Source organism: Rissa tridactyla, chromosome 17, assembly GCF_028500815.1.
Source record: "Rissa tridactyla isolate bRisTri1 chromosome 17, bRisTri1.patW.cur.20221130, whole genome shotgun sequence".
In the NCBI taxonomy this organism is placed as follows: Eukaryota; Metazoa; Chordata; class Aves; order Charadriiformes; family Laridae; genus Rissa; species Rissa tridactyla.
Genome location: NC_071482.1, coordinates 6925828 through 6953340, shown reverse-complemented (window position 1 = coordinate 6953340; position 27513 = coordinate 6925828). Strand labels below are relative to the sequence as shown.

General features: G+C 44.4%; 2 protein-coding genes across 5 annotated transcripts in view; one reads left to right on the top strand and one right to left on the bottom strand.

Annotated features, from left to right (window-relative positions):
* Nucleotides 1-72: 72 nt before the first annotated feature.
* The window catches only part of KCNJ5 (potassium inwardly rectifying channel subfamily J member 5), a 64235-nt gene continuing 36794 nt past the window's right edge, over nt 73-27513 (top strand). The window contains exons 1-2 of one of the 2 annotated variants that reach the window (XM_054223153.1): nt 73-1102; nt 18329-18486. The gene's annotated coding sequence lies outside the window, so the exon portion shown is untranslated. Of the gene's footprint in view, nt 1103-3982; nt 4039-18328; nt 18487-27513 lie in introns of those variants that run through there. The other variant, XM_054223154.1, reaches the window with a different exon arrangement.
* Nucleotides 6277-26655, bottom strand: KCNJ1 (potassium inwardly rectifying channel subfamily J member 1). Of its 3 annotated transcripts, none has more exons than XM_054223155.1 (4): nt 26477-26655; nt 24452-24527; nt 23936-24005; nt 6277-11111 (listed from the first exon to the last, which is right to left on the bottom strand). In XM_054223155.1, exon 4 carries the CDS (start codon nt 11090-11092, stop codon nt 9977-9979), a length of 1116 nt encoding a protein of 371 aa, XP_054079130.1. In that variant the 5' UTR covers nt 11093-11111; nt 23936-24005; nt 24452-24527; nt 26477-26655; the 3' UTR covers nt 6277-9976. The 3 variants fall into 3 exon arrangements, with proteins under 3 accessions (XP_054079130.1, XP_054079131.1, XP_054079132.1); XM_054223156.1 differs by lacking the exon at nt 26477-26655 and adding an exon at nt 24866-25387; XM_054223157.1 differs by lacking the exons at nt 23936-24005; nt 24452-24527; nt 26477-26655 and adding an exon at nt 18155-18397.

The window sequence follows — 27513 nt, the reverse complement described above, 5'->3', positions numbered from 1 at the left end:
AAGCACGAACTCTGCCTCTAAATTCTATGTAGCTAAAAAGGAAAACAAAGCAGCTAGTGGCAAAGTAGTGGCAATCTTAATCCTTCTCACTATAAAACATTATGGACTTCTCATTCTAGAAAATTTGGAGCCAGTGTTTATCAGACCCAATTTAGTGTCTAAATCAGAAACCTCGGCTCCATCTTTTGCCCCTGGAGAGAGAGAGAGAGAGAGAGAAAGCGGTAGAGTAGCCAAAGCTGGAGGAGGTGAAGTGTCTCGCACGAGGACGGTGGCAGAGCTGGGGGCAGAGCCTCGCCCGGTGCCCCAGCCATGGGGTCACAGCACCGTGCCGAGTGCCGGGACACGCAGCCTCCCTGCGAGAGCCATAACCGACCTAATAGACATCTCCGTCTGTTTGCTCCTCAGGGTGCTCGAGAAGTCATTGACAGAGTGTATATGTGCAATGCTGTGTGTATTACCAGCCTGCCTGCTGCTCATGTTTCTCACCTATCCCCAAACCCCAGGGAAAGCCAGTGCTCCAAAGCATTCCTGAGATGGAGTAAGAGGCTGCAAAAACAAGCACTGCCAAGGAATCTTCTGATTGTGTATAAAGGTCAGGCAAAGGCACTTCCTGTATTTTTGCAGACACACGGTGGTCCTGAGAGATAGCTTGATCTTTCTGCCGATTTGATAAACCTTTAGAAACACATAACTGCACAAGTACACCATTTCCTTCCTCCACACACAACCTTTTGTTGCTCAGTTTCTAGTACAATAGCTTTCATCAGCTCGATTAGCGAGCCCAGGCTCTTGAAAAAGGACCATGTTAGCGTGTGCAACCACCATGTTACTGTGTTCCCTTTGTCTATTCAAGCACAGCTGCTCAGTTTAGTCGTAAGAGTGCGTGGTTTTTTGCTTACCTCTATTGTTTTTTACTTTAGTGCAATCCCAGATTCATTCTGGCTATGCATCGTCAATAGACATATCAGGTATTTTCTTTTAATACAGCGCGCCTGCCCGGTTGCCAGTAATAGGAAAATCGGAAGACTGAGACTGCACAAAAACATGCAATGAGATGTACCTGCCTCAGTGTCTGCGTGTCAGAGAAAGGGAGAACAAGAAGGTATTCCTACTGCTTAATTACAGACATCGAGTTTAGAACCTGATTTCAACTATATTATAAAGGCAGAATCTGAAGGTTATCAGAGTGCAAAGATGTCTTTGATAGCAAAATTTGGCCAGCAGGATCCTTGGTGAAAAGAAGGCTTTTGTAAAACAACCAATGATTTAAGAAGCATGTGTCCAACTTGCAACATCTCAAAGGAGCCCAGACTGAGATGGGAGGTGATCAGCAGCATCCACAGCTCAGATCCTTTACGTCTCCTTTCATCCTTCTCCTCAGCGTACTGACTGATAGTAATCTTTGCTAGTGTTTGCTAATATTTAGCTTTAGGTAGAATTTGCCGCCCGCTGCAGGCTGCATTCCTGTGGAATAAAGAGATGTTGGAGTAAAGAGATCTCACCCCAGCGTGCCAGACAGCCTCAGACTGGCGGGCACTTCCCAGGCACCTGTTAGCATTTTCATAAGATCTTAATAATTTACAGTCCTCAGGTAAAGAACAAGTAATAACATAAAGATCGCCATAGCCCATTTGTCCCCCCCCGATATCAGCCTGACTTTGCCATGCTGGAAACTCTAGGGATGATAACAGGGGGATCTTCCCTCCCAACCCAACTTTCTGGGACGCACTAAGAGAACATAAACAAGGAATTTGACAGTACTAATGCTACTTTTTGCTTTTCCCAGGAGATCAAGGCAGATGGAATTCAAGTATTTCAGGCTTAAATCAGAAAGTTTACCAAACAGCTGGTTGGGATCCCATGGTTGTGAGCTGTCAGTCAACAGGGATAGCAGAAAATCTTCTCTGCATCGAAGTTCAGAATTCAAACCTCCCCAGGAAACCCAGCTCCCGTTGAAATCAGTGGTAAATTAGCTGTTAATTTCTAGTGATCTAGTATTCACCCAGTACTTCTGTTCTACTACCCAAGTTCAAACACAATGGGACCCAGCTTAAATATGCCAAACTAGAATTAGCTTTACATTTCACCTTCTATAAATAGATCGTATATTAAGTAGAATTGGTGATGGCTTTACAGTCTCTGAGCTCCAGCTCCTTTAGCTGGGCTCTCTGGGACAGCTTGTTTCTATTTGAGATGTACCCGCCTCAGCGTCCGCGTATCAGAGAAAGGGAGAACGGGAAGGTATTCCTACTGCTTAATTACAGACATCACATTTAGAACCTGATTTCAACTATATTTTGAAGAAAGCTTTTTATCCCCACTGAATCACTGCTTAGAGTCGAGAGGATGGAGCTCCCAGCTTAGATGCACTGTTAGGAGATGCCAAATCCTTCTTGTGTCAAGCATCTGAGATTACTCCTATCTGAAATCCTCATACGCCAGAATCCACCCTCTGCACACACGAATGGCTCACTGCTTTTATATACCAAAGAATTGTCTTTCAACCCCGGGGATGAATTTCCAAACAACTGCAGATTTCTAACGTGCATCTAATACTCTCACAAGGGAGAGGGATTTCCCCATGCTAAGACCTTCCCGTTAGAAAAGAGAAGGAAGTATTTCTCATACTACCGCCCAACAAGCGTATTCCACTCCTAATGAGACGTTAACTACACGGGAAATTTGCCATAACTTCTGTTGGTGCCAATATTTGGTGTGAAGCTGGATTTATCCGGTAATATTTCACGTGCGTTCTTACTGCTCACACGGACAGTAAATGGCTAAGCCTGAAGCTTTGTCATAAAAGCACTGGTGAACCCAGCTGCTGTTTCCCACCCCTACTGTCAGCAGAAAAGAGCCATCGGTCTGTAAATTCTGGGTTGAAGGAGCCAGCTTCACTTTATTATACTATTACAATAATAGATTTTTTACAGGCTGCTTTGCTGTGCTCCTACAGTATTTTTAATGACCGCTGTGAAATTAGTTTCTTAGACTTCAGCCTGCTTCCTAACAAAGTAGGTTCTCCCACATCAAACCGAGTGTTGCTGCGTTTGGTGTTAATTAGAGCTGTAGTCTAGAGGCACATCGGGGGCTGGGGTTCATAAATTCACTTCAAAGACCCTATTTGTATACTTCTGCACAATACCTAGCATAACGTATACGTTATGATTTTCATCTGTAAAAGCAGAACTCGTTGCAAATAAAGCTCAGACTTTTCTATCGTATTAGAAAAGAATTAAGAGACCCTCAGCTAAGGTCATACAAAGAATGACACATAACATGTAATTTAGTTTGTGTACAATTTTTTCATCTACAGAGCACATAAAGCTCAGATTTTTTTATCATATCAGAAGAGAATTAGAGATCCTTGGCAAAATTCAGCTCTTCAGGCTCTAAGAGTAGCAAGCAGACCCCAATAGTAAACACATTAAAAAGAAATACAGGGGAAAAAAAGCAGCTTTGAGGCCACCACAGCAATATCCCCCATCAGTTCTGCACCTGTGCAGGGGAAGGAGCTGCCCCTAACGAGGCACCACACAAGCAGGTGTGTCAGTAACGGCACACCCAAGTGTTTGCACCTGAGCTGCTGCTTCAATCAGCACAAATAGCTGCAGCAAACGAGCAGGAAGGTTTTTTTGTCTGGGGAGGTTTTCTTGGAGGAGAGGATCTAGCTGCTCCTTACCTAGGAACAAGCAGAAAAGGATGAAGATCTGTAGTTCTTTTTTTTTAAGTTGTAGTTGGTAAAGGAGGAGGAACGACCCAGGGACTCTGGCAGTTTGATATGTGGCTATTTCAACACAAGAGCTTGCTTCTTCCTTTCCAGGAACTGCTGCAAACTTGGTATTTGCTTTGGCTTTTCCTTAACTTTCTGTCTCCTGGAGCTGTAAAGTCTGATGCTGGAGCTGCTTTACCTTCCCTGCTGCTGCGATGCCCTGTGCGGAAGCCAAAGGAGTCTCCTCTGCTACAGGCCTGTGCTGGCCGCTGCTGGCACGTCACGCGTGGGGTTGAACAGCATCTCCGGCCCTCAGGGAGCACAAGGTCTGTTTTCCAAGTGTTTCTGTGTGGCTGTGGGAGGGGGTTGTGCTGTGAGTGTTGGCAGAGGGTACCTGTAATAACCTGAACGCCATCCTTAGGTTTTCTGTCCCCCCCCGAAGACCTGCAGGGCTGAGTCTGCCTGGGGTTGGGAATGTGGGGAAACCTTGCAAGGCTCTGGGCTGGGCATCTGCCCTCTTAGTGTTTTGGAGGAGTAGCCCCGTAGGGATTAACAGGGTCAGGATCCTTTGGTGGTGTTTGCAAAGCTCCTGGCACAGGAGCACAAAAGGAGGTAATTTGGACTTCTAGATGCTGCGAAGTGATATAATGGTTTTCCAAACACTGCTACAGTGGCAGTGAATCCTTTGCGTGAGTTTCTGTAGGCTCCGTAATGTACCAGGCGCACTTCCAAAGCAGAGGGGGGCTGCAGCTGAACAGACGCTTCTGGGCACGGTTGCAAAACTAACATGGAGCTAGAACTCAAAGCTTTCCCAAGGTGGCCTGTGCCATTGCTTTTTTTTTTTTAACAGCTGGGGAAACTGAGGCTGTAAGCAGGCAGCGGTGACTTGCTTGAAGTTACAGAACAGAGCTGCGTATGGAATACAGGTCTCCCCAGACCCAGCCTCGCTGTTACTAACCCACCCCACCTACTGCAGACTCTGTTAAGGGCGCTTTGGATGCCACTGCAGATGTGATGTTTACAGCCCCCAACCCTCCACTTACACATCACCTCTGAATCCATTGCAGTGAATTAAGTCTCCCAACACTTCTGTGAAGTGGCTAAATATATCCAGCTAGCAGAGCTCATGCCAAAAATAAGTCCCTAAATGCATTAAACTTTGTGTAATAAAATAAGGAACAGTCCTAATAAATTCTTGCTTTTGGGCTTTCAAGGTTGCCATAGCTCGCACGGTCAAGCTTGCTGCGGGGCCAATGCGAAGTCCAGGGCTGCCGCCGGCCGGGAGACGGGAGGGGGCTGTGGGGCTGATCTGGAGGTAAGGGGTGCCATCCAGCGGCAGCAAGACAGAAGACACTTAGGGCATCGCTCGCATGCCTCTGACAGCACCCCTGCGTGGTCTCCAGCGTCCCACCTGCCTCTGCGGTGGGTTGTCAACAGAGCAACGCGGTGACTTTGCCTCTGCAGGGCTTGCTTGGGATGTGGTCACCCAGGAGAGCAAGGTCTTGAGCACTTTCTGCTCTTAAATTTGGCTAGCGGTGTGCAAATTGAGATGCGAAGTGAAACTGTCTCATTTCCAGCCTCCCCGGCTTGTTCAGCTCCCTGGAGCAGGGGGAATTTGTGTCTGTCTTGTGCAGCAGTGAGTTTGTTCGTCATAAGCTTCCCCAGGCAGATGCTTCCACCACAGGAATGTCAGCTTGGCCTCAGGAAACATATTGTGTATTCTGGCAGCTGGGGAGAGAGGGCTTTAGCCTTCCTCACTCTTGTTCCAGTGACATTGTCACAGGGATTGATGTGATTTAGGGCCAGTGACGGTGTTGTCACAGAGGTTCCCCGGGCTGCAGCAAGAAGCTGTGGGCACAGATTTACCAAAGGGTTTAGGAACTTGCTCAGCTTCCCCTGTCCCTGCCACGGCAAGGGCTCTGCTCGCATCCCTTGTCTTGTGCTGTGGTTTCTCCCTGCTTGTGTGGGGAACAGGAACCGGGCCAGCACCATGACAGTTCAAGGCGGGGGTGAATCGAAGGGGGCAAAATGAAAGGGAAGGGGAAATAAAGGCTCTTCCCAGCTGAATTCGCATGAGTCTAACCACATCAGCTTGCTGCCTGGGGAGAGGAAAGAGGATATGACACCTCAGCTGCTCTCGCTTGTGTCGGGGCTTTGCGCGTTGCTGATTTGTTTATGGGTGAGTAGTCGAGTTTACAAGGAAGCGTGCACATGCAGACGTTACCCAGGCAGTTGCTGCAAGCTGGTTAGCAGTGGTCTGCCACGTTCCAACAATGCAAGTCAGTACGAGTATCTATGCGGTTTGCCAGGGTTTGGGTTTTTTATTATTATTATTTAGGGGTCTCTTTTCACCAGTCACTACCAAAGAGTGTGTAGAGACAGCTAACTAGCACGTGTCAGTTTACTAAAAGCAGTTATTTTAATTCATGGCCCTTTCTCCAGCAGTCAGCAGGATGCCTTATTCATTTGCCAGCAGGAGGGTAAATCTCTTTCAAAACGATTGAAATATTATGCACAGCTTGAATGAATGTTTAAAATAAATACAGTAGAAGAAACATGTTGTTTGTGAAATGAGAAGATAAATTAAGTTTAGTGCAGACACATTATTCCCAAGCCTAGCTGCTTGGCTAACACTTCCACAGCTAAATCCTTTAGGCATTAACCCAGCAATAAGTACACGCTCTGATTTCTTCTCCTGAAGAGACAGGACTTTCTCTTCGGTCCTTTGCTTTGTACTGATGAGGCTGTTGGCCTCCATAGCACGTTCTGCTTTGTGGAAAGGACTAATTGTTGCTGCGACAGCATGGGCAGCCTGCAGACTGGGTGGACAGAGAGGGAGAAGAGAACCCTAAGGCTTGAGAAGAGTGCTGTGGAGATGTAAAAATGAAACCATGTCACGGGTAAAGAAACCAGTCTTTGTTTTCCAGTATCGGGTCTGTGGTTCCCTCCAGCCACTTCTGCTCAGCAAGATTAAATTTATTTTCATCCTCTTAACTGAACTTTCTTTTAATGGCAGTAGGGGTGACAGCCCCTAAAATAGATTTCCTATGGAGTCTGTCCTGAGTGGCACTGCGTGCGGCCTGTCTCCCGATAACCCTTTTTCCCCTGCCCTGGGCCTTTATCTCTCTGGTGACAAACAGCCCTCTCCGGACAGAAAGAGGAAATTCCACTCATTGTTCTCCTGCTGCTGGGCTCTGACTGCAGCTCTATCTCCTGCCCGGTGCACTGCTGGCAGCCGGGGACTGGCAGGCGTTTCCTGAAGTGACAATCAGCAGCAGGCTCGTGGGAGGAGAGTTTTATTCCTAGATTCCCATTTAGGTCCCAGTATGGTTGCCCTCTAAGCTTGATAGCTCAGCCATGGCCCTGTCAATGTGGACATGTCCCCCTCATATTTTCTCTGTTCATGCACTAGCCAGTCCCCGCTCTGTAACACCAAAAAACGCACAAGAATACAGTCGCCCTCCCCTTACTGTGGGCAGCGTAGCGAGCTTTTGAGGCAGGTGTAACTGTTAGAATGGACTGAACAACAGGTCAGCATCCCTGCAGTGAGATCAAGTATCTTCTCTTTGAGTTGTGGTAGTGCTCGATACTTCTAGACACGGAATAACACCTCCTCAGGCTTGTGCTCTAGAGACACAGGGTAAGAGCTTAGAAAAGCTGGGTCAGGAGCTTACAGGCTTAGGGTTTTGCAATGCCTTTCCAAGGGCAGTGCCTCTGAAAGTGCATTGTTTAGGGATCCTTAAACTTTGGAGGATGGACGGGCACTGGGGTAGTATTATTTGCCTCCCACCCCCGCCCCAGCACTGACATCCCAAACCAGCTTTACTCAAAGAAAATAGGAATCTTTCCTGTCTCCTCACTGCATAGCTGGGTTTCACCTTTTAAATGGATTTCCTATTGACTTGCTTTTTTTTGTACAGTGAGGACTATCTTTCTACTTCTATTAGGGCATCTTGGCGCATCTCTTCTCCCAGGGGTAAGAGGTGTAACTTGTAAGCCATGAATACTGACAGTGCTGCTTTCCGGGGAAGTGACACACAGGGCAACTGTACGGGAAGCCTATAAAGGAAATGCAGCAGCAGCTATGGAAGGGCAGAGCAGCACAGTAGCCTTTTGGTTCAGACAAGCCTGTGGCACTCTTGAGACTTCATTTCACTTCCCTTCTCTCTCCTAGATTTCTGTGGATGGCCACTAATCACTGGCTGTTTGGGTGGCTTTGGTGTGCCATTCAGAGCGGAGGATAAAACAGCTGTCCTTCCAAGCAGGCAATCTGAGATGGACGAATGGTTGGAGGGGCTCAGAGGCTGTAGTGATTTGGACTGTAAAAACATTTTTATGGTTGACAATGTTATTTTGCAAGGTTGCAAAAAGAGTACACTTAAAATATCGGACAATATCTGTGAATTACAAGGTTTCAGGTGGTGGTTCTCGCATTCCATAGTTCTAGCTATGGTGTGGCCATTTTTAGTAATTCTGGTGTGTGATGAGAACAGAACTTCGGGTGCCGACCTTTCTGGTTGAAGTGAAGAAGGGTGTAACAGTGGTGCATTGAAGAGAGGAAACACAGACAGTTGAGAGTTGGCTTTTAAAGTGCTTTAGTGACATAATTGTTCATAACATTGCTCTTTGTACAGTGTAAGTACTTTATGTCCTGTGTTACAGATGGCAAATCTGAGATACATACTAAAGTGATTTGTTCTGAACCAACGAAGGAGTTGATACCACACTGGGACTGAGACCCAAACACTCTTGGTTCCTAGAGTTGATTTCCATACTCACATCATGTTCATTTGCAAAATACCTTTGTCTTGTCATCATTTGACCTGCTTAGCTCTCCCCTTTTTTTTTTTTTTAAAACGGCTCTGTCTAGCAGCTTTTAAAAAGATGCTTCCATTTTACCGCAGTGGTGTTGAAAATAGATGAGCTGAATTACATCACTGGGAAGAGTTCCCAAAAAACCTCTCTCTTTGGTCTGCCACTTGAACTCTCAGCAAAAGAACTAGTCGGGGGAATAAAAAAGGCTGTGAGGAAATGGAAATTCACCAAAAAGTTATTGAAGCTTCTTGTTGCATTTGAAACTTCAATGTCAAAAATCATACCTGGAAAATGTTTGCCACTACTTAGCTACCACTGAGCAGAACTTGCTTCCTGGAGGGAACCACATTTTGCTGTGGTGAGCGGAATGGTTTGGAAGTAAATCTGAAGCCCACTGTTGGTGGGAGGCTCCTGTGCCATGTTTTTGTTTTAACAAGACCTTCATGCTTCAGAGCAAAAGATAATCTGTGTTTGCATTGTGGATTTTTTTTGAAGGATACATCTAGAGCTGGGAATTTCCTCTCTTCTCCCAGTGGATTGCTCTTCTGACAGGTAGCAACAAATGTGTTCTTCATCTCCCCACTGTGGCTCACCTTCTTTCTGGACAGTTGTCTTCAGATGTTTCCTAATTTCACAGTTAGCCAGCTCCTGGAGAAGTGGAGAGAAGAGTATTTGAAGGGTGAGACAGTTAGGAATAAGCTGCAAAATTCTTCTTTGCTTCTCCGTGTTTTTTCACTTTTCGTTTCCATTTGGCTATTTTTCCCTGAAAGGAATCAAAGGTCTTCACCGGCAAGAAGTTGTATTGTAGAGTCCTAGGTGCAGCAGGATGGCCCAAGCTTTGCCTTTTCCAGTTTCCTGAGCATGTACCATCCCTTAATGCTCCACTTCTGTAGATGTACCAGCCTCAAAGAAAGAAGGAATTGTTTCAAAATGTTCAAAAGTGCTTAAGTGTTCTGGAGCCAGAGTGTCTGCTTTCATAGAGGACTTTGGCAACCAGAAACATACATTTATTTATTTATGTATTTATTTATAGATTTTTGGCTCCTAAGTCCCTTGGGTTTCTTTAGCTTTGCCTTGTCTCCTCTTTTCGTGTTCTCTTCCCAACAGCTGTGTATCTTTAACATGACCTGACGTTTCTCTCTGTCTTTTCAGACTTTTTAACAGACTTGCATACCTCTGGGAACTTAAGTGCATTGGACAATCCAACATAGCAGCTTCATTAAATGTCCCATAGGTATAAAAAATATAAATTCTATGAAATAGTGTAGTGAAATAGTGTTCTGGAGATCACTGGTATTCTGTTCCTCTTTGATTTGAGGCTTTTGAGAAGATAAATGCTGTTTTAGAGTGAAAAGAAACCTGTGTTTCTTTTTTATTGTACTAAGTTATTAATCCTCTCAAGATTGAATTCATTATGAAAAAAAGATACAGTCCCATGAACATCTGGAACTACATTTTTGTGTCACTGGTTTCACTAACTTCTGACAAGACAAAACCAGGATTGTCGTAACCTTTCTTCTCTTTGGCTTTAGCTTCTTTCTCATTGTAGAGGCAGAAGGCACAGTGGGGAGTCTCCACAGCCACTGTCTTGCTGAAGTTCTGGAAGTCTACTCTGTATTTCCCTTCTTTGGTCTTAGACACAATGGGAGCAAAGCGATAACCCCAGAGCACCTCTTCGGGGATGTAGGATGTCCTCACTTGACAGGTAGCGCTAGTGGCTTCAACAGTGCCATCTAAAAACACCACCAGTTCAAAATCTTGCTGCAGAATGGTTTCTGCTGCCATGTGGAAGAATGGGCTGTTCTTATCTATGATGTGATAAATAGTTAATGGGGAAATGAAGAAGAGATTCTCGTTGCCAGCATCAACTACAAATTCTATGTTGACTTGGTCCAAAATGATTGTTTCTCCTTCCGGGGTGATGGTGGTCTTCAGAAGCTTCCCGTAGATGTGGCTCCCAATCAGCAGACTTTTCCTGAGGTTTGCCACCCGAATAAGGAGGCAGAGCTTCCCACCACGCTTGCTGATGACAGCATTCTTGCTGAAGGTGATGGTCTTAGCTCGGTTCTTGGACCTTGATATCTTGGCCAAGATGGCACCACACATGAAAGAATTGATGATTACCCCCAGGATAGACTGGAAGATGAGCAGGAAAATGGCAGTGGCACATTGTTCTGTGACACATCTGAAGCCATAACCGATGGTTACCTGGGTCTCCAAGGAGAACAGGAAAGCTGAAGTCAGGCCGTTGATATTCTCAACACAGGGGGTGTGATTTATGGAAGGATTGAATTCTGGAAGATCTTTGTGTATGTATGCCACAACGTACCAGAGGAGACCAAATAGAAACCAGCTACCTAAGAATGCTGAAATGAAGATAGTCATTTTGTATCTCCATCTGAGATCCAGGATAGTTGTCCATATATCAATCAAAAAGACAAACCTTGACTGTTCTACATTGCCAAACTCTATGTTACACCTTCCATCTTTAGAGACAAGCCTTGCTCTTCGTCGGTTGCGTTCTCTGATGTGGCTGGTAAAGCGTTTCCGGAGGTAGTTGAACATTCCCTCTGCTGATAGTGTTCTGGAGAATAAGAAATAATAAATGTTATGGGTAATGCAGGTTTTGCTTATACCTGCAGGCGAGAAGGAAATTCTGACGAAGTCTCAAGACATTTGTTTAAAGTTATATAATTTGCATATTTTCCCTCAGCTGATGGGGAAAAGTTCCAGTAAGCATATGAGGAAACTAACAGTTTCTTGCCTAGGGAGCATTCCAGCAAAAAATAATCATTGTGGCTTGCCCAGTAAACTTCGAGTCAGTCAACTGTTAACATTGTCCTCTGCTTAGCCGAATACGTGGAGGCATAGAGAAGCAGGTAACTTCGTTATGGACGTACATTGGGAAAACTGGTGGGGAATCGCTGGGGTTTGAGGAGGCCTTTCTGCCTTTTAGAAGTTGAAGTGGGGCCTTTCCGTGCCAATCTGTGTGTGTGCATTGGCATTAGGGGACTCTGGATGTGATGTGGATAGCGAATTTAGGAAGAAATGAGAGCAGATGCAGAAGGCATAATTAAGCCAGATATGAAGTTATTTCTAGCATAGTTATAGACTGGGTTTGAGAGTGTGAATTTCAAACTCTGGAATTGCACAAACATCTCAAAGAGGACTTTTAGGTGAGAATAAAAGACGAAATTTCAGCAGCAGGACAACTGGATGTTTACTCACCACAAAGGTAATGCTAAGACAAAAGAATCGGGATCTGAAATCCACTCTTAAAGGAAAGTACCTCTGCATCCCTGTTAATTTTGTGCTTTATTGTTGGCCGTGTTAATGGGAGACCCAGGGAGCAAGAGTCATTGATGCAGAAAATTCTACAGATGTGTTCAGACTGGAATTTGGATCAACCTACATTTGGAAAATTCCCAGTCTTGGAGTTACTCAGACGTGCAGGCTGGGGGAGAGGTTGATCCACTGTAGAGTCAGAGATTGCCTGCTATGTTCAGAGACAGATCTAGGGTCTGATTTTGACCCAAAACTTCAGAATGTTCTTAGAAGAAATAATTGATTTCAGAGTTCATCACCCTTCAAGCATAAAATGTGTTTCCTTGCCAGAGAGGATGTGTTTGATTAGTGCACAGGGCTTAACCCACCCTGAAAGCGTACCCTTGTGTGCCTATTTATTTTGCCTTTGTTAAACAAAATTCTTCTCATGTAGCTAAATTTGACTGTGTACTATAATCATATTTCTTGGGGGCAAAATGCTTCAGCTTAAGAACAACTGAACTAAATTAAGAACTCTAGGGGAAAATATTCTCACTGGTGACTCACAGGAATGCTGTTTGGACTTTACTGTGTCTCTAAGGACACAGTGTCCCCAGCCGCACAGAGACCTGAATGTTTTGGGGACCTGCAGGGGCTGTGGATGATGTTTCTTCAGAAGGACCTGGACTTAAAGAGTGCCTCTTGGATCAGGAGATGCCAGGGCTTTGTAACTGTTTTGCTATTGTTACTTTACGGCTGCGTTACCCTTCCCGATGGAGAGTGACACTAAAACAACCCTTAGGAATTATTTTAATTTTTTTTAGACACAAGCTAAAGATGCTACAACACTTGCCTAAGACCCTGCATCATATCACTGTCCCTCCCAGGCTTCCTTTTTGGCTGGGAGCAAAATGCTTGGACTCAAATTGTTGTCAAACAGGCTGCCCAAACTTCACTTGATTTCAGGGTGTAGTAATGTGCTTAAATATCTGTGGCAAGAGTGTTTTATCTCCCTTAAGCCCTAATTTCAGATATCCAAAATCTGGATAATCCACAGGTGTGTCGTGGATTAGATATACTGATGTGAGTTGATTAGTGTTCAATTTGCCCCATTTAACTGCAGTCATTTAAAGAGTAGATAATTGCTGTTGCCAATCGTACAGCTGACCCCTAATAGACAAGTAAAAGAAATATATGCACCTGCTGAGCGTCCACTTGTCTTAGCACCACATTGGTTTTATGAAGGAACAAATGGCTCTTTGGCAAAGTCTTTCTTTCATTTACTCTGTAGGCATCTAGACTGAGAGAAGCTGCCTAACGCTTTAGTTGGCTAAACCAGAAATCCTTCCATTAGATGTAGTTATGGGGCGCAGAGAAAAATCTTTGGATGTGATAATCAGTAGCAAAGGGAAAATATTTTTTTATCAATGATGGAGTCTAAGTACAAAATAATTACATTCTGTAAAGCCAGAAGTAAATTCTATGATTTGATGTCCTTGTTTGTATCAACAGCCCTGAGAACGAATCAGTTCCTGTCTCATACAGTTTCCTTCTGTCTGCACTTAGGCTGAACTCACCTTTCTCCTCTGCTCATTAAAATCAGGATGAAAAAAAACCAAAGGTCACTTTTGTTGTAATGTAGCTTTTCACTGTTTAAAACTTTTGCTGTTGAATTTATTGGTTACGAGCGCAGCTGACAAAGGTTAAACTTTAAGCGTGTATCCGAGGAAAGGGGGAATGAGGTCACTTTCTAAACAAACCTCAAGTTTTATTTTCCTGATGCACTTTTACTATATGCATGTTAATGCATAGTTTGAACAAAACCAAAATATTCCTGTGCAACACACTATTCAGAGAAGTTTTCCAGTATTTAACTTCTAACACCCCTATTTATTGGGTAAAGAAGCGCAGCTTCAGCTGTCACTGGCATTCATTTTGTCCTTTTCTGCAATAATAACGTGGATATTGACTGTCATTACCAGAATAGACAGCGGGTGAGATGCTGGGATGCCACAGCCTGTCCATCATAAGCTGCACACGTGTGCCTTTGGCAGAGGTGAGCTACAGCAGGCTTGCTCCTTAGCGTAGTAAATAGCCACGAAGGGGAGAAATCTGAAGGAAAATTCTGGTTTCTAATCTACCCATCTTCTCACGCCAGGGGTTGTGATAAATTGTTACCACAATTTTGCTAGGTCTGAGTCAGCCTTCATCTGAAATCTTTGGAAATTTGACCAAGGGTCTGGGCGCACAATTCAACAGGCAATAATGGCAGAAGAGATGAGAGCAAGCTAATCGGCGTGGCCATCAGACTGGAACCTTGAAAATAGATCCCCAACTTTACCACTCCTTTCCTGCCTCTTTAAATCTTCCCTGCCCTCTTCAGAGGCTGTTTTACGAGCCCTGCTTAAGCTACCCCCAAGCAGATCAAAGAGGCAGAAGAATTACACCCTTCTTCAGGCAGGATGACAAAGGAATTCTCCCTTCAACAAATCTTTCTTGCTCCCACGCACAACTGAAGTGTGTTGATTTGCTTCTCCAGGAGAAAAATTCCCTCCTGTATGAGCATGCTGCGAGTATATCACAGTCTGTCCAGAGGAGATTATGTAAAGCGAGTTATATAGTATGGCACTTAAAGTCCTTTCAGTTTAAATCAGCCAAGGTAACCCAACTATGTCTTAGCTAATATTTACCGGGATATGTTTCCTGTTGGGCCCGAATAAACACGGCGTTGCTGTCTGCCTTGCATGTGAAATTCCCTGCTGCAGGAGTTAGCAAAGTTGCTGCTGTCCCCAGGCAGAATATGTTTCTAGAAGGTGCACTGCACTGCTTGTAATCTTAAACAACGGGGCATTTACCAGTAAAACTACTGAATGAATAAAGATGACATGTCAAGGTGAGCTATGAAAACAAGGAGTTTCCACTTCCCTGTGCCAGTCTCATATTTCACAGTGATCGCCAGAGTAAGCAGAAACTTTCGGATTTCCATTCCCAGATTCCTGATCTTTCCTAACTGACCTATCAGTCCCTCTACCCGGAATATTTAATAAATGCCCAGAAATTTAGTTCTTAACAGATGCGTTTCTACCTTTTCCTCTCTCTGCATTCCTGCAAGTAGGTAACACCAATTGTTAGAGTTCCTGATTGCTACGTACCAGCTGGAGTTCCTCTGCTGAGCCAGAAATGTAACCGAGTGGTCCTCTTTGCTCTTACTTGCTTCCAATTGTTTTGTTTTGAAAAATTTTGAATGTTGGGGATAATGACCAGGCGCTTTAATTGTTCTTTGGGTAAGTCCTGTGTGCGGGGCACATTAATCCACGGAAATGGCTTTAATCTCAGCCACGTGCAGCACTTGAGGAGATCAGTGAGTGAAGGAAGGGGAAGGTGTTTAAGGTTTGATAGGAGCCTGACAAGAACAAAGTTCTGCCACCTGCTATTTCACTGAAGTTCTAATATCTGTGGCTTCACACGTATTTCTTGCCTCGCAGCAATGGATGTAAGAGCAAAGTTGGCAGAACCGAATCATTAGGGGGAGACAGCATAAATCAAAAGCAGCCCACTGAACTTGCAGCTTTTGTTAGAAATACATCTTTGTTAGGGATTCAGATGAAGTTCTAAGAAGCTTAGGAAGAAGAAAGGGGGATACAGAGTTAAAGGATTATTTTTTTTCAGTCCTGTTCAGGTCTTTTCAAAACTCAGATCTCCTTTCAGTCGTTTCCATGTTTTTCCTTTTGTTGAACTTTCTCTGAACAAAGTATGTGAAATATCCAATCCCTAATACCTTATAAAATCCTTTTTTATTAGAAAAGCAAACCATAACAATTAGTCTCATGGTGTATTATCTGCTGGCTGCTTTACTACCGAGACCTTTGGAGAGTATAGCTCATCTGCCCTTCCCTAGCCGCCCTGGGGAGAGCAGGAATGTGCCTGTTGCGATGGGATGACAACTGCAGCATCCCGCCTCCCTGTCTTGCTGCTTGTATCAAAATTATACCAGAATCGAGGCCTGCCAAAGAGAGCTGGCCCTCTGCTGAATTAATTGTAAGTACAGCAAGAACATAAGCTCGCCTAAAGCAGCCAGTTAGCCCTAGGGGTATGTCTAAAAAGAACCTGATTTACACCATCCTTTTCCCACTTTATCTTTTTGATGGACAGGTTAGCGAAGAGACCAGACGTGCTGGTACTGGCAAGAAGACACAGGCAGCTTCTTCTCGGGCCTGGCAATGCCGTCATTAAGTATTTATTCCTGATAGCAGATCTGAGCGCAGTGGCTGTGCCTCCAAAATGTTGACTGAAATGCCAGTTACATTCGGAAAATATGATCCTTCAGTGTGGCTCAGCGTGCTAGTCTAGGAGTCCTGTCACATCTTCAGTCCAAGTGACTGCATTTGGCCAACCTAAAGTCCAACTGGAATTTCTAATGGATACACCAAAGGATCTTATCCCCGTCCTTGCCCTCTCTCTTGCTAAGTAGAATGACTACAAGATGTTAGAGCTGCCCTTTTCCGTTGCAATGATGGCCATTTTTCAGCAGGAGAGGCAAACCTGCCTACCTGTGGGATGTGCACTAAGGTTATGATACCCACGGTGAATATGAAATAACTTTAGAAGAGACAGCTTTCACCTCAGATTACTGTGAACACATAGGTGTGACCTAGCCAGCTTTATGTGAATGAAGAATTCCTCTTACGTGCCTAACTCTCCTCTGTAGTTAGAGGGGAGGGAGGGTTCATGCTTCTGTCTTCTAAATGGGGTGAACCAGGGTTGTTTCGGCTGCCCTGACAGTGATATAACAAGGATGTGTCCTGTCCCCTCCCTGGCTTCCCCAAGTCCTGATTTATTTTTTTTTTTAAGGGAAGGAAGCATGGATGCTCTGACATATATGGGATGTATGGACTCTCCAGGTTGGTTACTTAAAGGACTAAGTCACTTGAGGAAGACTGCTGTAATACCTTGCCAGCCTATAGCAGGGGATCCCAAACCTCTGCCTAAAAATTGGATCTCCCTTCCCGTTATGCTTGGTGTATGTTTTATAGAGTTTGCTGCCTGATGCGTTCTGCTGCTGAGCTGCCCTTGTGTTACTTGAGTGCACGGAACCATGCTCCCAATAAGGGTTCAGTGATAAGAAACAGTAGCTAATTGCACCCGGGAATGTTGCTCACGCTATGCCATGGTATAGGTGGTTTGAAAAGCCAGGCTGCAGTTTCCCCTCGCAAAGCTGACTGGAAGAAATAATTCATTCATGAGAACGCAGGGAAATGAATAAGTGAAAGAACAGGCACTGCAGCAGTGGAGGCTCAAGCAAATCATGTTTTCTGAAAGCTCAGGGGTGTTTGGGGTCCTCAAAGGTTGAAATATGTGATTCAGGTGTATAAATAAAGGATTTACAGCAATAAAGCCATTACTGTTATTGTTAGCAATTAATAATATTGTAATTAGTGCTGCACATAAAATTAATCCATGACTGCATTTACTGGGGGGGAAGAGTCCAAAGGCTTCAGCTGACCGGAGAGCAAATGACAGGTCTCATGTAAACAAACACTGTTGTGGTTTTGGTTAATTTATGGATGGAGCGCTTCTGCCCTGTGTGCCAGGGAGCCAAGAGGCCAGCGCTGGCCCGCAGTCGCTCCCTTTCCGCCATTTCCTAGAAACATGGCGCTTGTAAAATAGCTCTGTCTCGACAAAAACATTTACCAGCACTTTCCAGCGCTGATCGCTTCAGAGGCACTAAGGAAAACTTCATTGTTTGATGTTTTTGCAGTGCCAGACTAATTCCAGGGCTAGACTGTACCTCCCATAGCACCTTCTACTGCGACAGAGAATTCCCAGGCAGCAGATGATCCACTTCACCTTCAGGGTGCGTCACGAGGTAGGCAGCCATGCCGGCTATCCTGCCTCTGGCTACAGAGATCTGGGAGCTAAGCTGTCTTTACTGCACAGCAGGATTTCCCAACAGAACTATTTCTATTTTCAGACAATTAAGTTTCCACTGAAAATATTAAATTTTCAATAGGAAGTGGCTCTCTGGGAGAAATTATTTCTCAAGCAAATGGAATACTTTGGGATTCTTTCTTTGGTCAAAAAAACCACCCCCAAAATAATTCTCATTGCCATGGACTTGTATGTGATGTGTTGTTGCGGTTGCAAGAGAAAAAAATAGGGATTTAACTCCCAACAGTGTTACGCTAGTTTTGTATCGTACTTTAAGAGAACTATTTTGATTTACCGAGAAGTTTTGACAATAAACCATTTTTGTTGCAACTTTCTAAAGGAGAAAGGCAGGTTTTGCCTAGTTACGTTTCCTCTCTGTTGCCAGAAAAAGGCATTGCACTCTAAACATAAAGGCAGACTGTAGTAAGTTCTCACCTGTGTGACTGAGAGCAGAAGCTGTCTATAGCCGAAGAACTCCTCCGCAGTAACCATAAAAGTCACAGGGAAAATGGAGAGAGTCATGTGAGCCAATTCGCGTTCTCTCATTTTGTTGTTCTTTGCTGAAGTATTTAAGGGGTTGAATCATTAACTCACAATTTATTTCTACAGATTGGCAATGTCAAGTCTCAGTCACCAGCATGGGGCGGCAAAAAAGGCCGAGAGGCAGCTGACTCAGGCGACGCAGCCAGAATACAGCCATTACCTAAGGCAAAACCACCGGTGAACGCTCTGACAGCTCTGACCCTGCTTCGGCATCTAATCTTGAGGTATCTCAGCATTACCTTGTCACATAAAAGCTTCCGTTCCCATACACTCTTTCTTTCCAAAGTGTCAGTAAAATTAAACCGATGGTGGGTTCGTACCACCCTGAAAAGGACCCAGCTCTGGGTGTGGGGAAGATCGCTGACAGAAAACACTTAGCACTGTTGCAACAGCTTGCAATGTGGTTGGAAAAAGATTCTTGCTTACTCAACACACAAGAAAAGCATGAAGTTGCGCTCTCTGCAAAAAGCAGAAAGCAAAAGTTGCTGTGATATAAAGCATCCTTCCAATAGTTCGCATCACAGGGAATTGCCAGTTCCAGCTCCAGAGGAGGGATGCAGTAAGAGAACACTCAGAACAGACTACCACAGCCTTGCTGGCCCTGCTGTGTAGCTGTATGTGCAGCCAGCCGTAGAGACAGGGTTTGATGTACTATTTGTCAGGTCTGTAACGCTCCCTCTGCGTGAGCCTGAGGAAGAGGAGGGAAAGGCCAATGGGCGCCTAACCTCGATTATACTGCAGAGTTCCTTTGAATCCTGCCACTGTTTTTTGAGATTATAGGCTGTGCTTAGCTCCTTGATGTCTGTAACTCGTGGTACGAATTGCACTCTGCACTAGCACTGCTTTGCTGCAGCCTTTCACCCGCTCGTAGCAGCAGGGTAAGCAGTGCAGTGGGTGCTTATCCCGGCCAGCAGCTTGGGAATGCTTTCATGTAGCGTTGAGAGCACTGTCCTGTTGTGGTCCTTACCTTTCAGCTAGGCTGTAATTTCAGTATCCCAGTCTTCTGTGGTTATCAAGGTGACTTTGATTTCTAAACTGGCAAAAAAAAAAATGCTGTGCTCTGCTGGTTTGTTGCCAACAAGCCAACCATAGCAGCGTAGCTAGGACTGTCACCTTGGTCTTGATAAGCCAGATCTGAATCCCTGCTTTGCCGCGTTCCCGTCGGGAACCCCAGCCCTGAGTGTTTCTCAGATGGTGGGATTGAGAGAGAAAAGAATTGGAGATTCCAGATGCTACGATAGATGGTAGCTGCGTTCTGCAGCAGTAGCATGCAGCTTCGCCTGAAATGGTTAAGGATGTGAAGAGGAGAAAGTTGGATTCATTGGTCTGGAAACAGGCAGTTGTTGAGCTCTAGTCCTGACTCTGTGGTCTGTTTCCGTTGCTTTCTAACTCGTGTTCCCTGTCTGCAAAGGAAATAAAAAGAATTCCACTACTTTACGTGTGACTGTGAGGCTATTTTAATGTTGATAATGGTTTTTCATGATGTAGAATGTTATTTTATTACAGAGCAACTTTTGGACTGCCCTGTTATAGTAGCATGTGCCTTCAGTAGTAACTGAAATGATCCCTGAGCACAGCCGTCGCTTATAAAGTATTTTGAGATCTTTCAGGAGCAATGGTGTGCTATAAATACAAATTATTGCTATTTTTTCCATATAGAAGGCAGTTCTTTCGCACTTTATTGCTTTCTTAAGATAAATAAAGAACAAAGTGAGTAGGGCCTTCTCTCAAGATGGAAGTGTACGTACATGTGTAGCGCTCTCCTTGGATAGTTATATCACTGAACTCTGTGTAAAGTAGTTTTCCATCTTTGCGTGTCTCAGTTGCCAGAGATTAAAGGCATGTTACGTTGCAGCATAAGTTCTGTACTGCTTAATTCTTAGCACCTCTCATCCTTTAATAACTAGTACTCTGGTAAGTGAATCCCACATACATAGTTCATAGAGGTCTTTGCTACTATTAGTTTTCTTGCTATTTTTCTCTCTGATTGCTGGTTCTCTGCTAGTTGCTTTGATTTGGCATTGTTTGGCAATCGAGTTGTCCTTGCTTCTTGAATTTCTGTACCGAGGATCATAGTTCCTCTCAGACAGGGATATTAACAGACCATTTCCTTCGTGAGCATGTGTCAGGTTCCTCTGAGTGACTGTGTCCTGTCTGTCATTTAGAAGTTTTCCAGCGGTTGTGTTGAAAGGAGTGTCGTTCCAGACTTGCTCTCCATTCATAGGTATTTTGGTCTTAATTTTCTTGAACTTGCTTTTTACCTCAGAAGTATAAAGAACCACCCTCATTGCTGTAATACCCATAGAACTGTTAAAAAGGGAAAGGATTCACTGAATTCCTGAACAGATGCACATTTTCTTGTGCTGTTTTGGATAATATAGGTTGTCTCCTAGAGGAGGTCCTTTATGTATCTGTCCATCTGACATGCTGAGCTTCTGTTGAAGCGCAACATCTGCTACCTGTTGATCATCCATGCTCCTTTCTCTGCTCACTGGGCCTGCAAGTCTGTCACCTGGCAGCTGCGAGGTAGATTGGCACTTGCTGGCTGATGCTGCGTGTTTAATCAGTTGAGGTTCAACAATAGGAGCATCAGACACCAGCAGCTTGGAAGATTTCTTTTCATCTTATAGCTCTCCAATTGCAAGTGCTGGCAGCACTGCAGACTTTGATTGACAGATTTTGCCCTACCTCTGGTTCCTGAAGCCTGATTTCAGTGATGTTCAACCAAGCTGTCTAGATACATCTTGTCCCAGTCTCATCTCAAGAGTTTCCTTCTCTCGGTGCTTCTTGGCTTCTGTGTTGTAATGTGGGTAACAGCCGTTGTTCCAGTGCCTTTTACCGGGATGGATAGCATAGCCCGCAGCCCCTGCCATGGCTTTTAAAGTCAGATTGTGGTCCCAAGGTGTTAGTTGTGAAAAAGCCTGATTTCAGAGATTTCCAGCTGAAGTCAGAGGTATTAAAGGCATTTGGTGCTCTTTCATAGAAGGTCTGATGAAGCAAATTCTGTCTGTCTGATTTAGTCTGCTCGTGCCTCGTAGATCGGTTAAAACGTTCCTGTGATTTATTACAACTGAGTGCCATGAAAATTAAACAAATTTCAGGAGCAAATTTTGAGGACCAAATGTCAGTAGGCAGCTATTTGCCTCATTTCCTACTTCCCCCCCTCCCCCCATCTCCTGCAGGAAGCAAATAGCTGCTAGTTACATGGGTACCTGATTATTCCCTGAAATACTAAAACTCAAAGTTGCCCCTTTAAAGGCTAATCTCTGCTTTCAGGGACATGCATGGTCCCCTGTGAAGGTATTGGAGAATGCCAGCTGCAAATCTAAATAGAGGAACGTGGTCTGCTATCCCTGGGGTATGCAGTATTTCACCAGCAGGGCCTTTTCTCTTCCAATCCTCCGGTTACTTTTCTGTTCCTCATTATTTATATAAGTGTAATTGACTTGCAAGACATTCTTGGCTTTCAGCATGCATTGAGTGAATTATTGACCCATCACATGGGTCATTGATGCGAAGAGACGTATGAACAAACTGGGTGCAAAATAGCTACTTTGCATTCTTAATAGCAAATGTAAGCCATTAATAACTTTGCTGCCTGATGCACTCAGATCCTGCACAATTTTAGTTTGACATGCATATGGCTGAGTTCATCCTCAATGTAATTTGAAATTCATTGGGCATGGACTTCATCTCCTTATGCTACTTTAAAATCTCTCCTGCGTCGAGATGTGATATGCTAATTCCAGAGTTTATGGCTGACTTGAGATGTTACATTTGAAAAATCAAATCCAATTAAATCAACTTATTACCAAGGTCAGAGACCAGTATTCAGCACAGTCTATTTCTTGCTGTTTTGCAGCAAAGAGTAAACTTAGTGGATATATTGTGTCTCAACCCATAAACAAACTAATCTGCCCCAACGAGAAGGTTTTGGGCTGCAGGACCTAGGATGCGTAGTTAAGTGGTAAAGAATTCCCCGGAGAGTCCAAATATCTGAGCGCAGTTCCTGGCTTTTCACATTATTTTTTTGTGTACGCTATGGGACAAATACCCTCCCCTTTGTGTCTGTTTGTCCATCTACTCATAAAATGGAAGTGAAACTTAGGATGTTGTGTGGATAAGTTAAATGATCGCAAAAAGCTTTGAGACCCCTTGAATGTGTTGCTGTGGGCTGGCAACATGGCATCACTTTGCTGTAGTCAGAAATGTAACGGAGCTCAGATTTCAGCAAAATATAAATGAGAGGTGCCCAACTGCTATCTTGGCAAAAACTTGTTTATTATCGAAGAAGAAGAAAAGCTTCTGCGTGCATAATATCTTAATGTTCTTAGCAAGGCGTGAAACAGAGGGGGAATATACTATGGCTTTTTGAGATGGACAAATATTAAGCTGATTTGCAGATACTTTTGCAAATGAAAGTCTTAAGTTTAGATTTATTATGAGCTCCCGCACTGTGTGAGCCTTTGTATTTAAATTACACTATCACAAAGTGCCCGGTGGCTCTTTCTGCCTCTTATTGTTGAGTATCTAAAGCTTTTCCTGCAGGAGGTCTTCATATTCCAGACAAAACCAGACAGAAGAGCGAGAAGAATGTTGCATACTTAGATGCCCTTTACAAATAGCCTACTGTCTCGTTTCCAGTGGAAAATACAGTTCAACCTGCACAGGCATCTTGCATTTTCCCCATTTGTTTAGGAGCTGAACTCTCACTGGAATTATTTTCTATGGTGTAGATTCATTCCACCAACCTGAGGGATCTTACCGAAGTGCCCATATTAGTAGCTGAGGTGCCTCAGATTCATCAGAAACTGCTATCTCAAGGTGAATTTCTTCCATCCGATTGCTCCTCTTGACCTTAACTGTGTCTCCAGTTACACAAGCAGCTCTAGGTACCAAGACTCCTATTTTGAGTTAAGTTTCTGCTTCTGTTAAGTGCCTAATTTGAACACGGGACTAAGTTACTTCCGAAAGTGAGGCTCTTACCTCAGTTATTAACAAGCTTTTAAAAATCTTGTATCGGTTGCTCTAGTTCATGCAGAATTCAATTATGTAGCAGACCTCAGGATGTGATTTGAGATTTCCTGAGTCCTAGCAAAGTGGTGTAAAGCCTGTGAAGGATTTACTCTCACCTCACTTTACCCCTCAATGTTAGCAAAGCCCAGGCAGCTAATTTAAGAGACAGTAAAGTTAGAGTGTGTATGAGGACTGGAAGAGCTGTTCTTCACAGCATCTCATCTCACCTGCCCACCACCAGGTTGTGTGAGCAACCTGGGTGACAAGATTAGCTAGAACCTCCAAATTTTAGATGAATAAAGGAAGAGAGATCAATTTCCTTGTTTATCTCTTGCTATTAGCAAACATTCATATACAGAGTGGCCATTCAGATCGCAGTAGCTGTATCCATGATGCAAGTGTCTCTTGTATAACTGCTTGTTTTTCTCTTTGGGCAGAAATTCCTAGGGCCTCAAACAATATCTTCCTGTTTGATACCTGTTCCGTGGTTACCCTGTGCACATTTCTCCCTAGAGCACAGAAGGTAGTTGAGAAAGTCTATTAAAGTATGAGCCAACTTAAATTACTTTGCATTTATCACGGAATACTGCAGAGAAAGCATGTTTACATGTCAAAACCCTGCGCTGTGAAATCCAGAAATGAATAAAACCATCTTACCTCTGTGAGCACTCAGTATGGACTGTGCAGACTCATCGGCCACCCACAGCCTGAATGTGGTCCAAGTTACCTGTTCCGTAGAAGAAACTTGTGAGGATATTCAGGGTGGGCTAACAAAATACTCTGAATCTTAACTGTAAAGCTCCTTTTCTGCAGTATGCAGGCTGAACTACAGTCCTCTCTCATGGACAAGAAATAGAGCCTCAGGTATACAGTGCCAGTACACCTTTCGGTGGATTGTGCTGCCGAGGGAGTCGACAGCTGGCACTTCCATAGCAACTTGGCTTGGAAGGTAAATCTACATTCCTGTGTCAAACTCCCTCATTCCCTCTGTAGTCCAGAGACTTAAGGATTTACCTTAGTTATCAAGTGTTAAGACGAGTTGCTGATTACAGTTAAAAGGCAAGAGTAGCTTTCAGGTGCAGGATGCTCTCAACTCCATGGCTGGAAAATGCTTTCACCATGACCACCTCCCGTTCAAGAACCACCCAGTTACCCCAGAATATCACTGCTTACCAGCTATCGGGGTGCGCTCCACAGAACTTCTGCCAAGAAACGTGAATTCCCAGAGCTGCTCTTTGTTACATTTCTCCTGAAACAGTCAAGGACAAACAACAGATCTGGATGGAGCTGGAAACCAGCAAGGAACTCGGAGAAAGGAAATGAGGCATGAGAACCTCTGTCCACCACCTGTCTCGCCACCTCCCAGCCCCCGTCTCCTTCGCACCCAAATACAAATCCATGATTAGGGCTTAGTGCCCTTTGCCCTCCTCCTTCCCCATTCCACACGCTGCTCCCACTAAACAGGGCTGTGTTTCCAAGTCCTCATGTACCATCCCCCAGCTGCTTGCCACCTGCTTTTCAACCTGAGAGCCGAGCCCAAGCCTCCAGTGCCCTCTGCTCATCCATCTTGGGCGTACACCTCCTCACCCGTGTGCTTTGTGCCCCCTTGTTCAGCTCCCCTGTCAGCAAAGCGGGGTGGGGATCCGGCAGCCCCAGCTGTGCCGGTATGTACAGCAGCAAGTTATGTCTAATCAGATGTATTGGCCTGTGCTGAGGCTCTTACGCGGAGGCGCTTATAAGACTGTGCATAGAAGGAGGGTGTGTTTGCTGCTGCTGACACTGCCCAGCACCAGCCTGTTTGGAGGTTTGTGCAGTGCATGTACCACTGCTCAGAAGCCTCCGCTGTGATTAGGTATTAGCCGAAAGGGTCAGTCCCTGGGCATTGCTCTATCTACATTAAAACCGAGCTGGCTAGTCGCTCTAGTATATATACGTATAATGCTTCTTACAAGTTAGAAGCTGCTGACCAAAACTCTTTTACGCTACACCTTACTGGGCTTTTTTTAACAGAATTTAAGAAAATAGTGGCAGTTATTAGATAAGCACCTATGGAAAAAGGCTGTTCTTACAGCAGCAATCAGTACAGAAGGGGCACCTGTTACTTCCTGATCATTCAAACCATTACTTTGTTATTTTTGTAATTTGATTCAATAATGGAGATTTTTTTTTTCCCCCCCTCTTGTGCAGTGAAGTTGCATCATGCAGAAAATTGGTTTGTTTAAGTAAGAACTCTTATGGTGTCTTTCATCAAATGTTCTCAGAGAACATTACTAATAATTCATTAAAGGGGCACTGTCAGCTGGAACACTTTTAATTACCATTTTCTGTCAAGTCAACCCTTAAGTGGTATGCCCTGATTTTTAAATTTATTGCTAACACATATGCAGATTTTTCTTTTTCCCCGCTGATGTTTATATGGGTTGAGAAAAGTAATTGACTGTGAGATTAAGGAAGTGAACCATGCACTACATGTTGTCATGCCCAAAAAGGAAGATAATTTAAGGATGGTTACTTTTTTTTTTTAACAGTAGTTTTGAGAAACTCATTACTGCAGCCTCTGAGCATCTCAGTGCATCTGAATGTGGGGAACTTGTGCTGTGTGCACGTTACTGCTGTGAAACTGAAACACCTTGAGCTTAAGGTATAGCTGTGAAAATCGTTACTGCTGCTCGTTAACTGTCTGGATGTATGTGCCTAGCCTGTAAATAACTATGACATGAAGACGGTACTGGCAGTTACTGCACAACAGCTCATATGCTGCAAACTTGTACCAGCTTATCCCACCCTTGATTCTTTGCATAGCCATGCTTTAAGGCCCTTCCAGCCCGAAATACCACTCAGCGTTCCCAGAGAAGAGTAATGCCTGAACTGATGTCTTCTGCCTTCCATATCCAAGGTGACTATGGCAGATGCGGAGATTTTCTTTGACAATGTGTTCTTAAGCCTCAGTAGCCTGTTTCATGGGAGCAGAAGCTGAGAACTTTTAAGAGGGTTGCCCAAGGAAAGGTAAGCCAGTGAATAAGCAGACTAGAATCCAAACGTCCTATTCCACAAAAAAGGACTCTCTGGTTCCCTTGCAGTAGGAAGCAGTCATTTTAGTGACAATTTTGTGCAAGGAATGAGAAGGGACAATCTTATCTGGAAATACGGATTTCCCAGTCAGCTATCAAGAAAACAGTATGGCACTGAGCCTCTTACCTTGTGTCTTAAGCAGTAAAGATGAGCGCAGAAGGGAGGCAGGAGAAAAAGCTCCCGGCTTCGTGTCCCCTAGACCATGCAGTTTCCACAGTACTTTGGTCCAACAGCTTCTGTATTGAAGGAAGAGAGCCCGAGGCCCTCTTTGGCTTTTATGTGTGGCTGTGTCAGCTCAGACTGGTTGCCAGCTCATCTATATGCAATGGCTCATTAACATTGTGGCTGGGTTTATATACTGTGTGTGAAAGGCAGAGGAATGGCTGCTGGATGGATAAAAAATGCAGCAGAAGTGTGGAGCTGCTGAAGTTAGGGAAAGTGGTGCAATATTACCTGAAGAAGCTGTCATTACTCTTACTGTCACCAAGATCTAGGTCCCTTGTCCCATCCTACCAGGACAAACACAACAGAAGTGTCATGACTACTTGTGAAGGTCAGGCCTTGCCTTTGCATGGGCAGCGTGGGTTTGGAAAGAACCAGATGCCTCTTGATACCTCCCATATTCTGCAGAACCCATGTGCCCTTGCCCAAATTCCTGCTTAGGCTTTCCTTCCTAGACTTGAGCTGAAACTCAGAGTCCACCTGATCTCTTTGCAGAGCACTGACTGCAGGAGTTAACTCAATGCTGTTACCCTCTCTGCATCGCTGTCGTCTTGGAGCATAAAGAAATGTCATCTCTTGCATTTCTCAGTCCTTTGGTAGAGCCTTTGCAACCTCTTGATAAGGGATTGAGCGATGTAAGCCTGGAATCATCCCACTTAACTGCAGGCAGACAAATATTAGGTGTCTAATGGAGCTAATTCTTCCTGTTCAGAAGGCATTTCTTCTCCCTCTAAGACAGGCATCTAAGGATGCATTACCTTGTAGAGGTGCCCATCCTTCTCCACCAGTAAAGAGAGAGGACTTAGGTGGCTGGAACAGTTTATATCCCTATCTTTTGGGGGCCTACTGTAAACAAATGAGTTCTACCCTCAACATTAAATTCCCCAGACTGGAAGCTGATCTTCCCTTGGTTATACAGCAAGAAGAACCCTGTGCTTCTA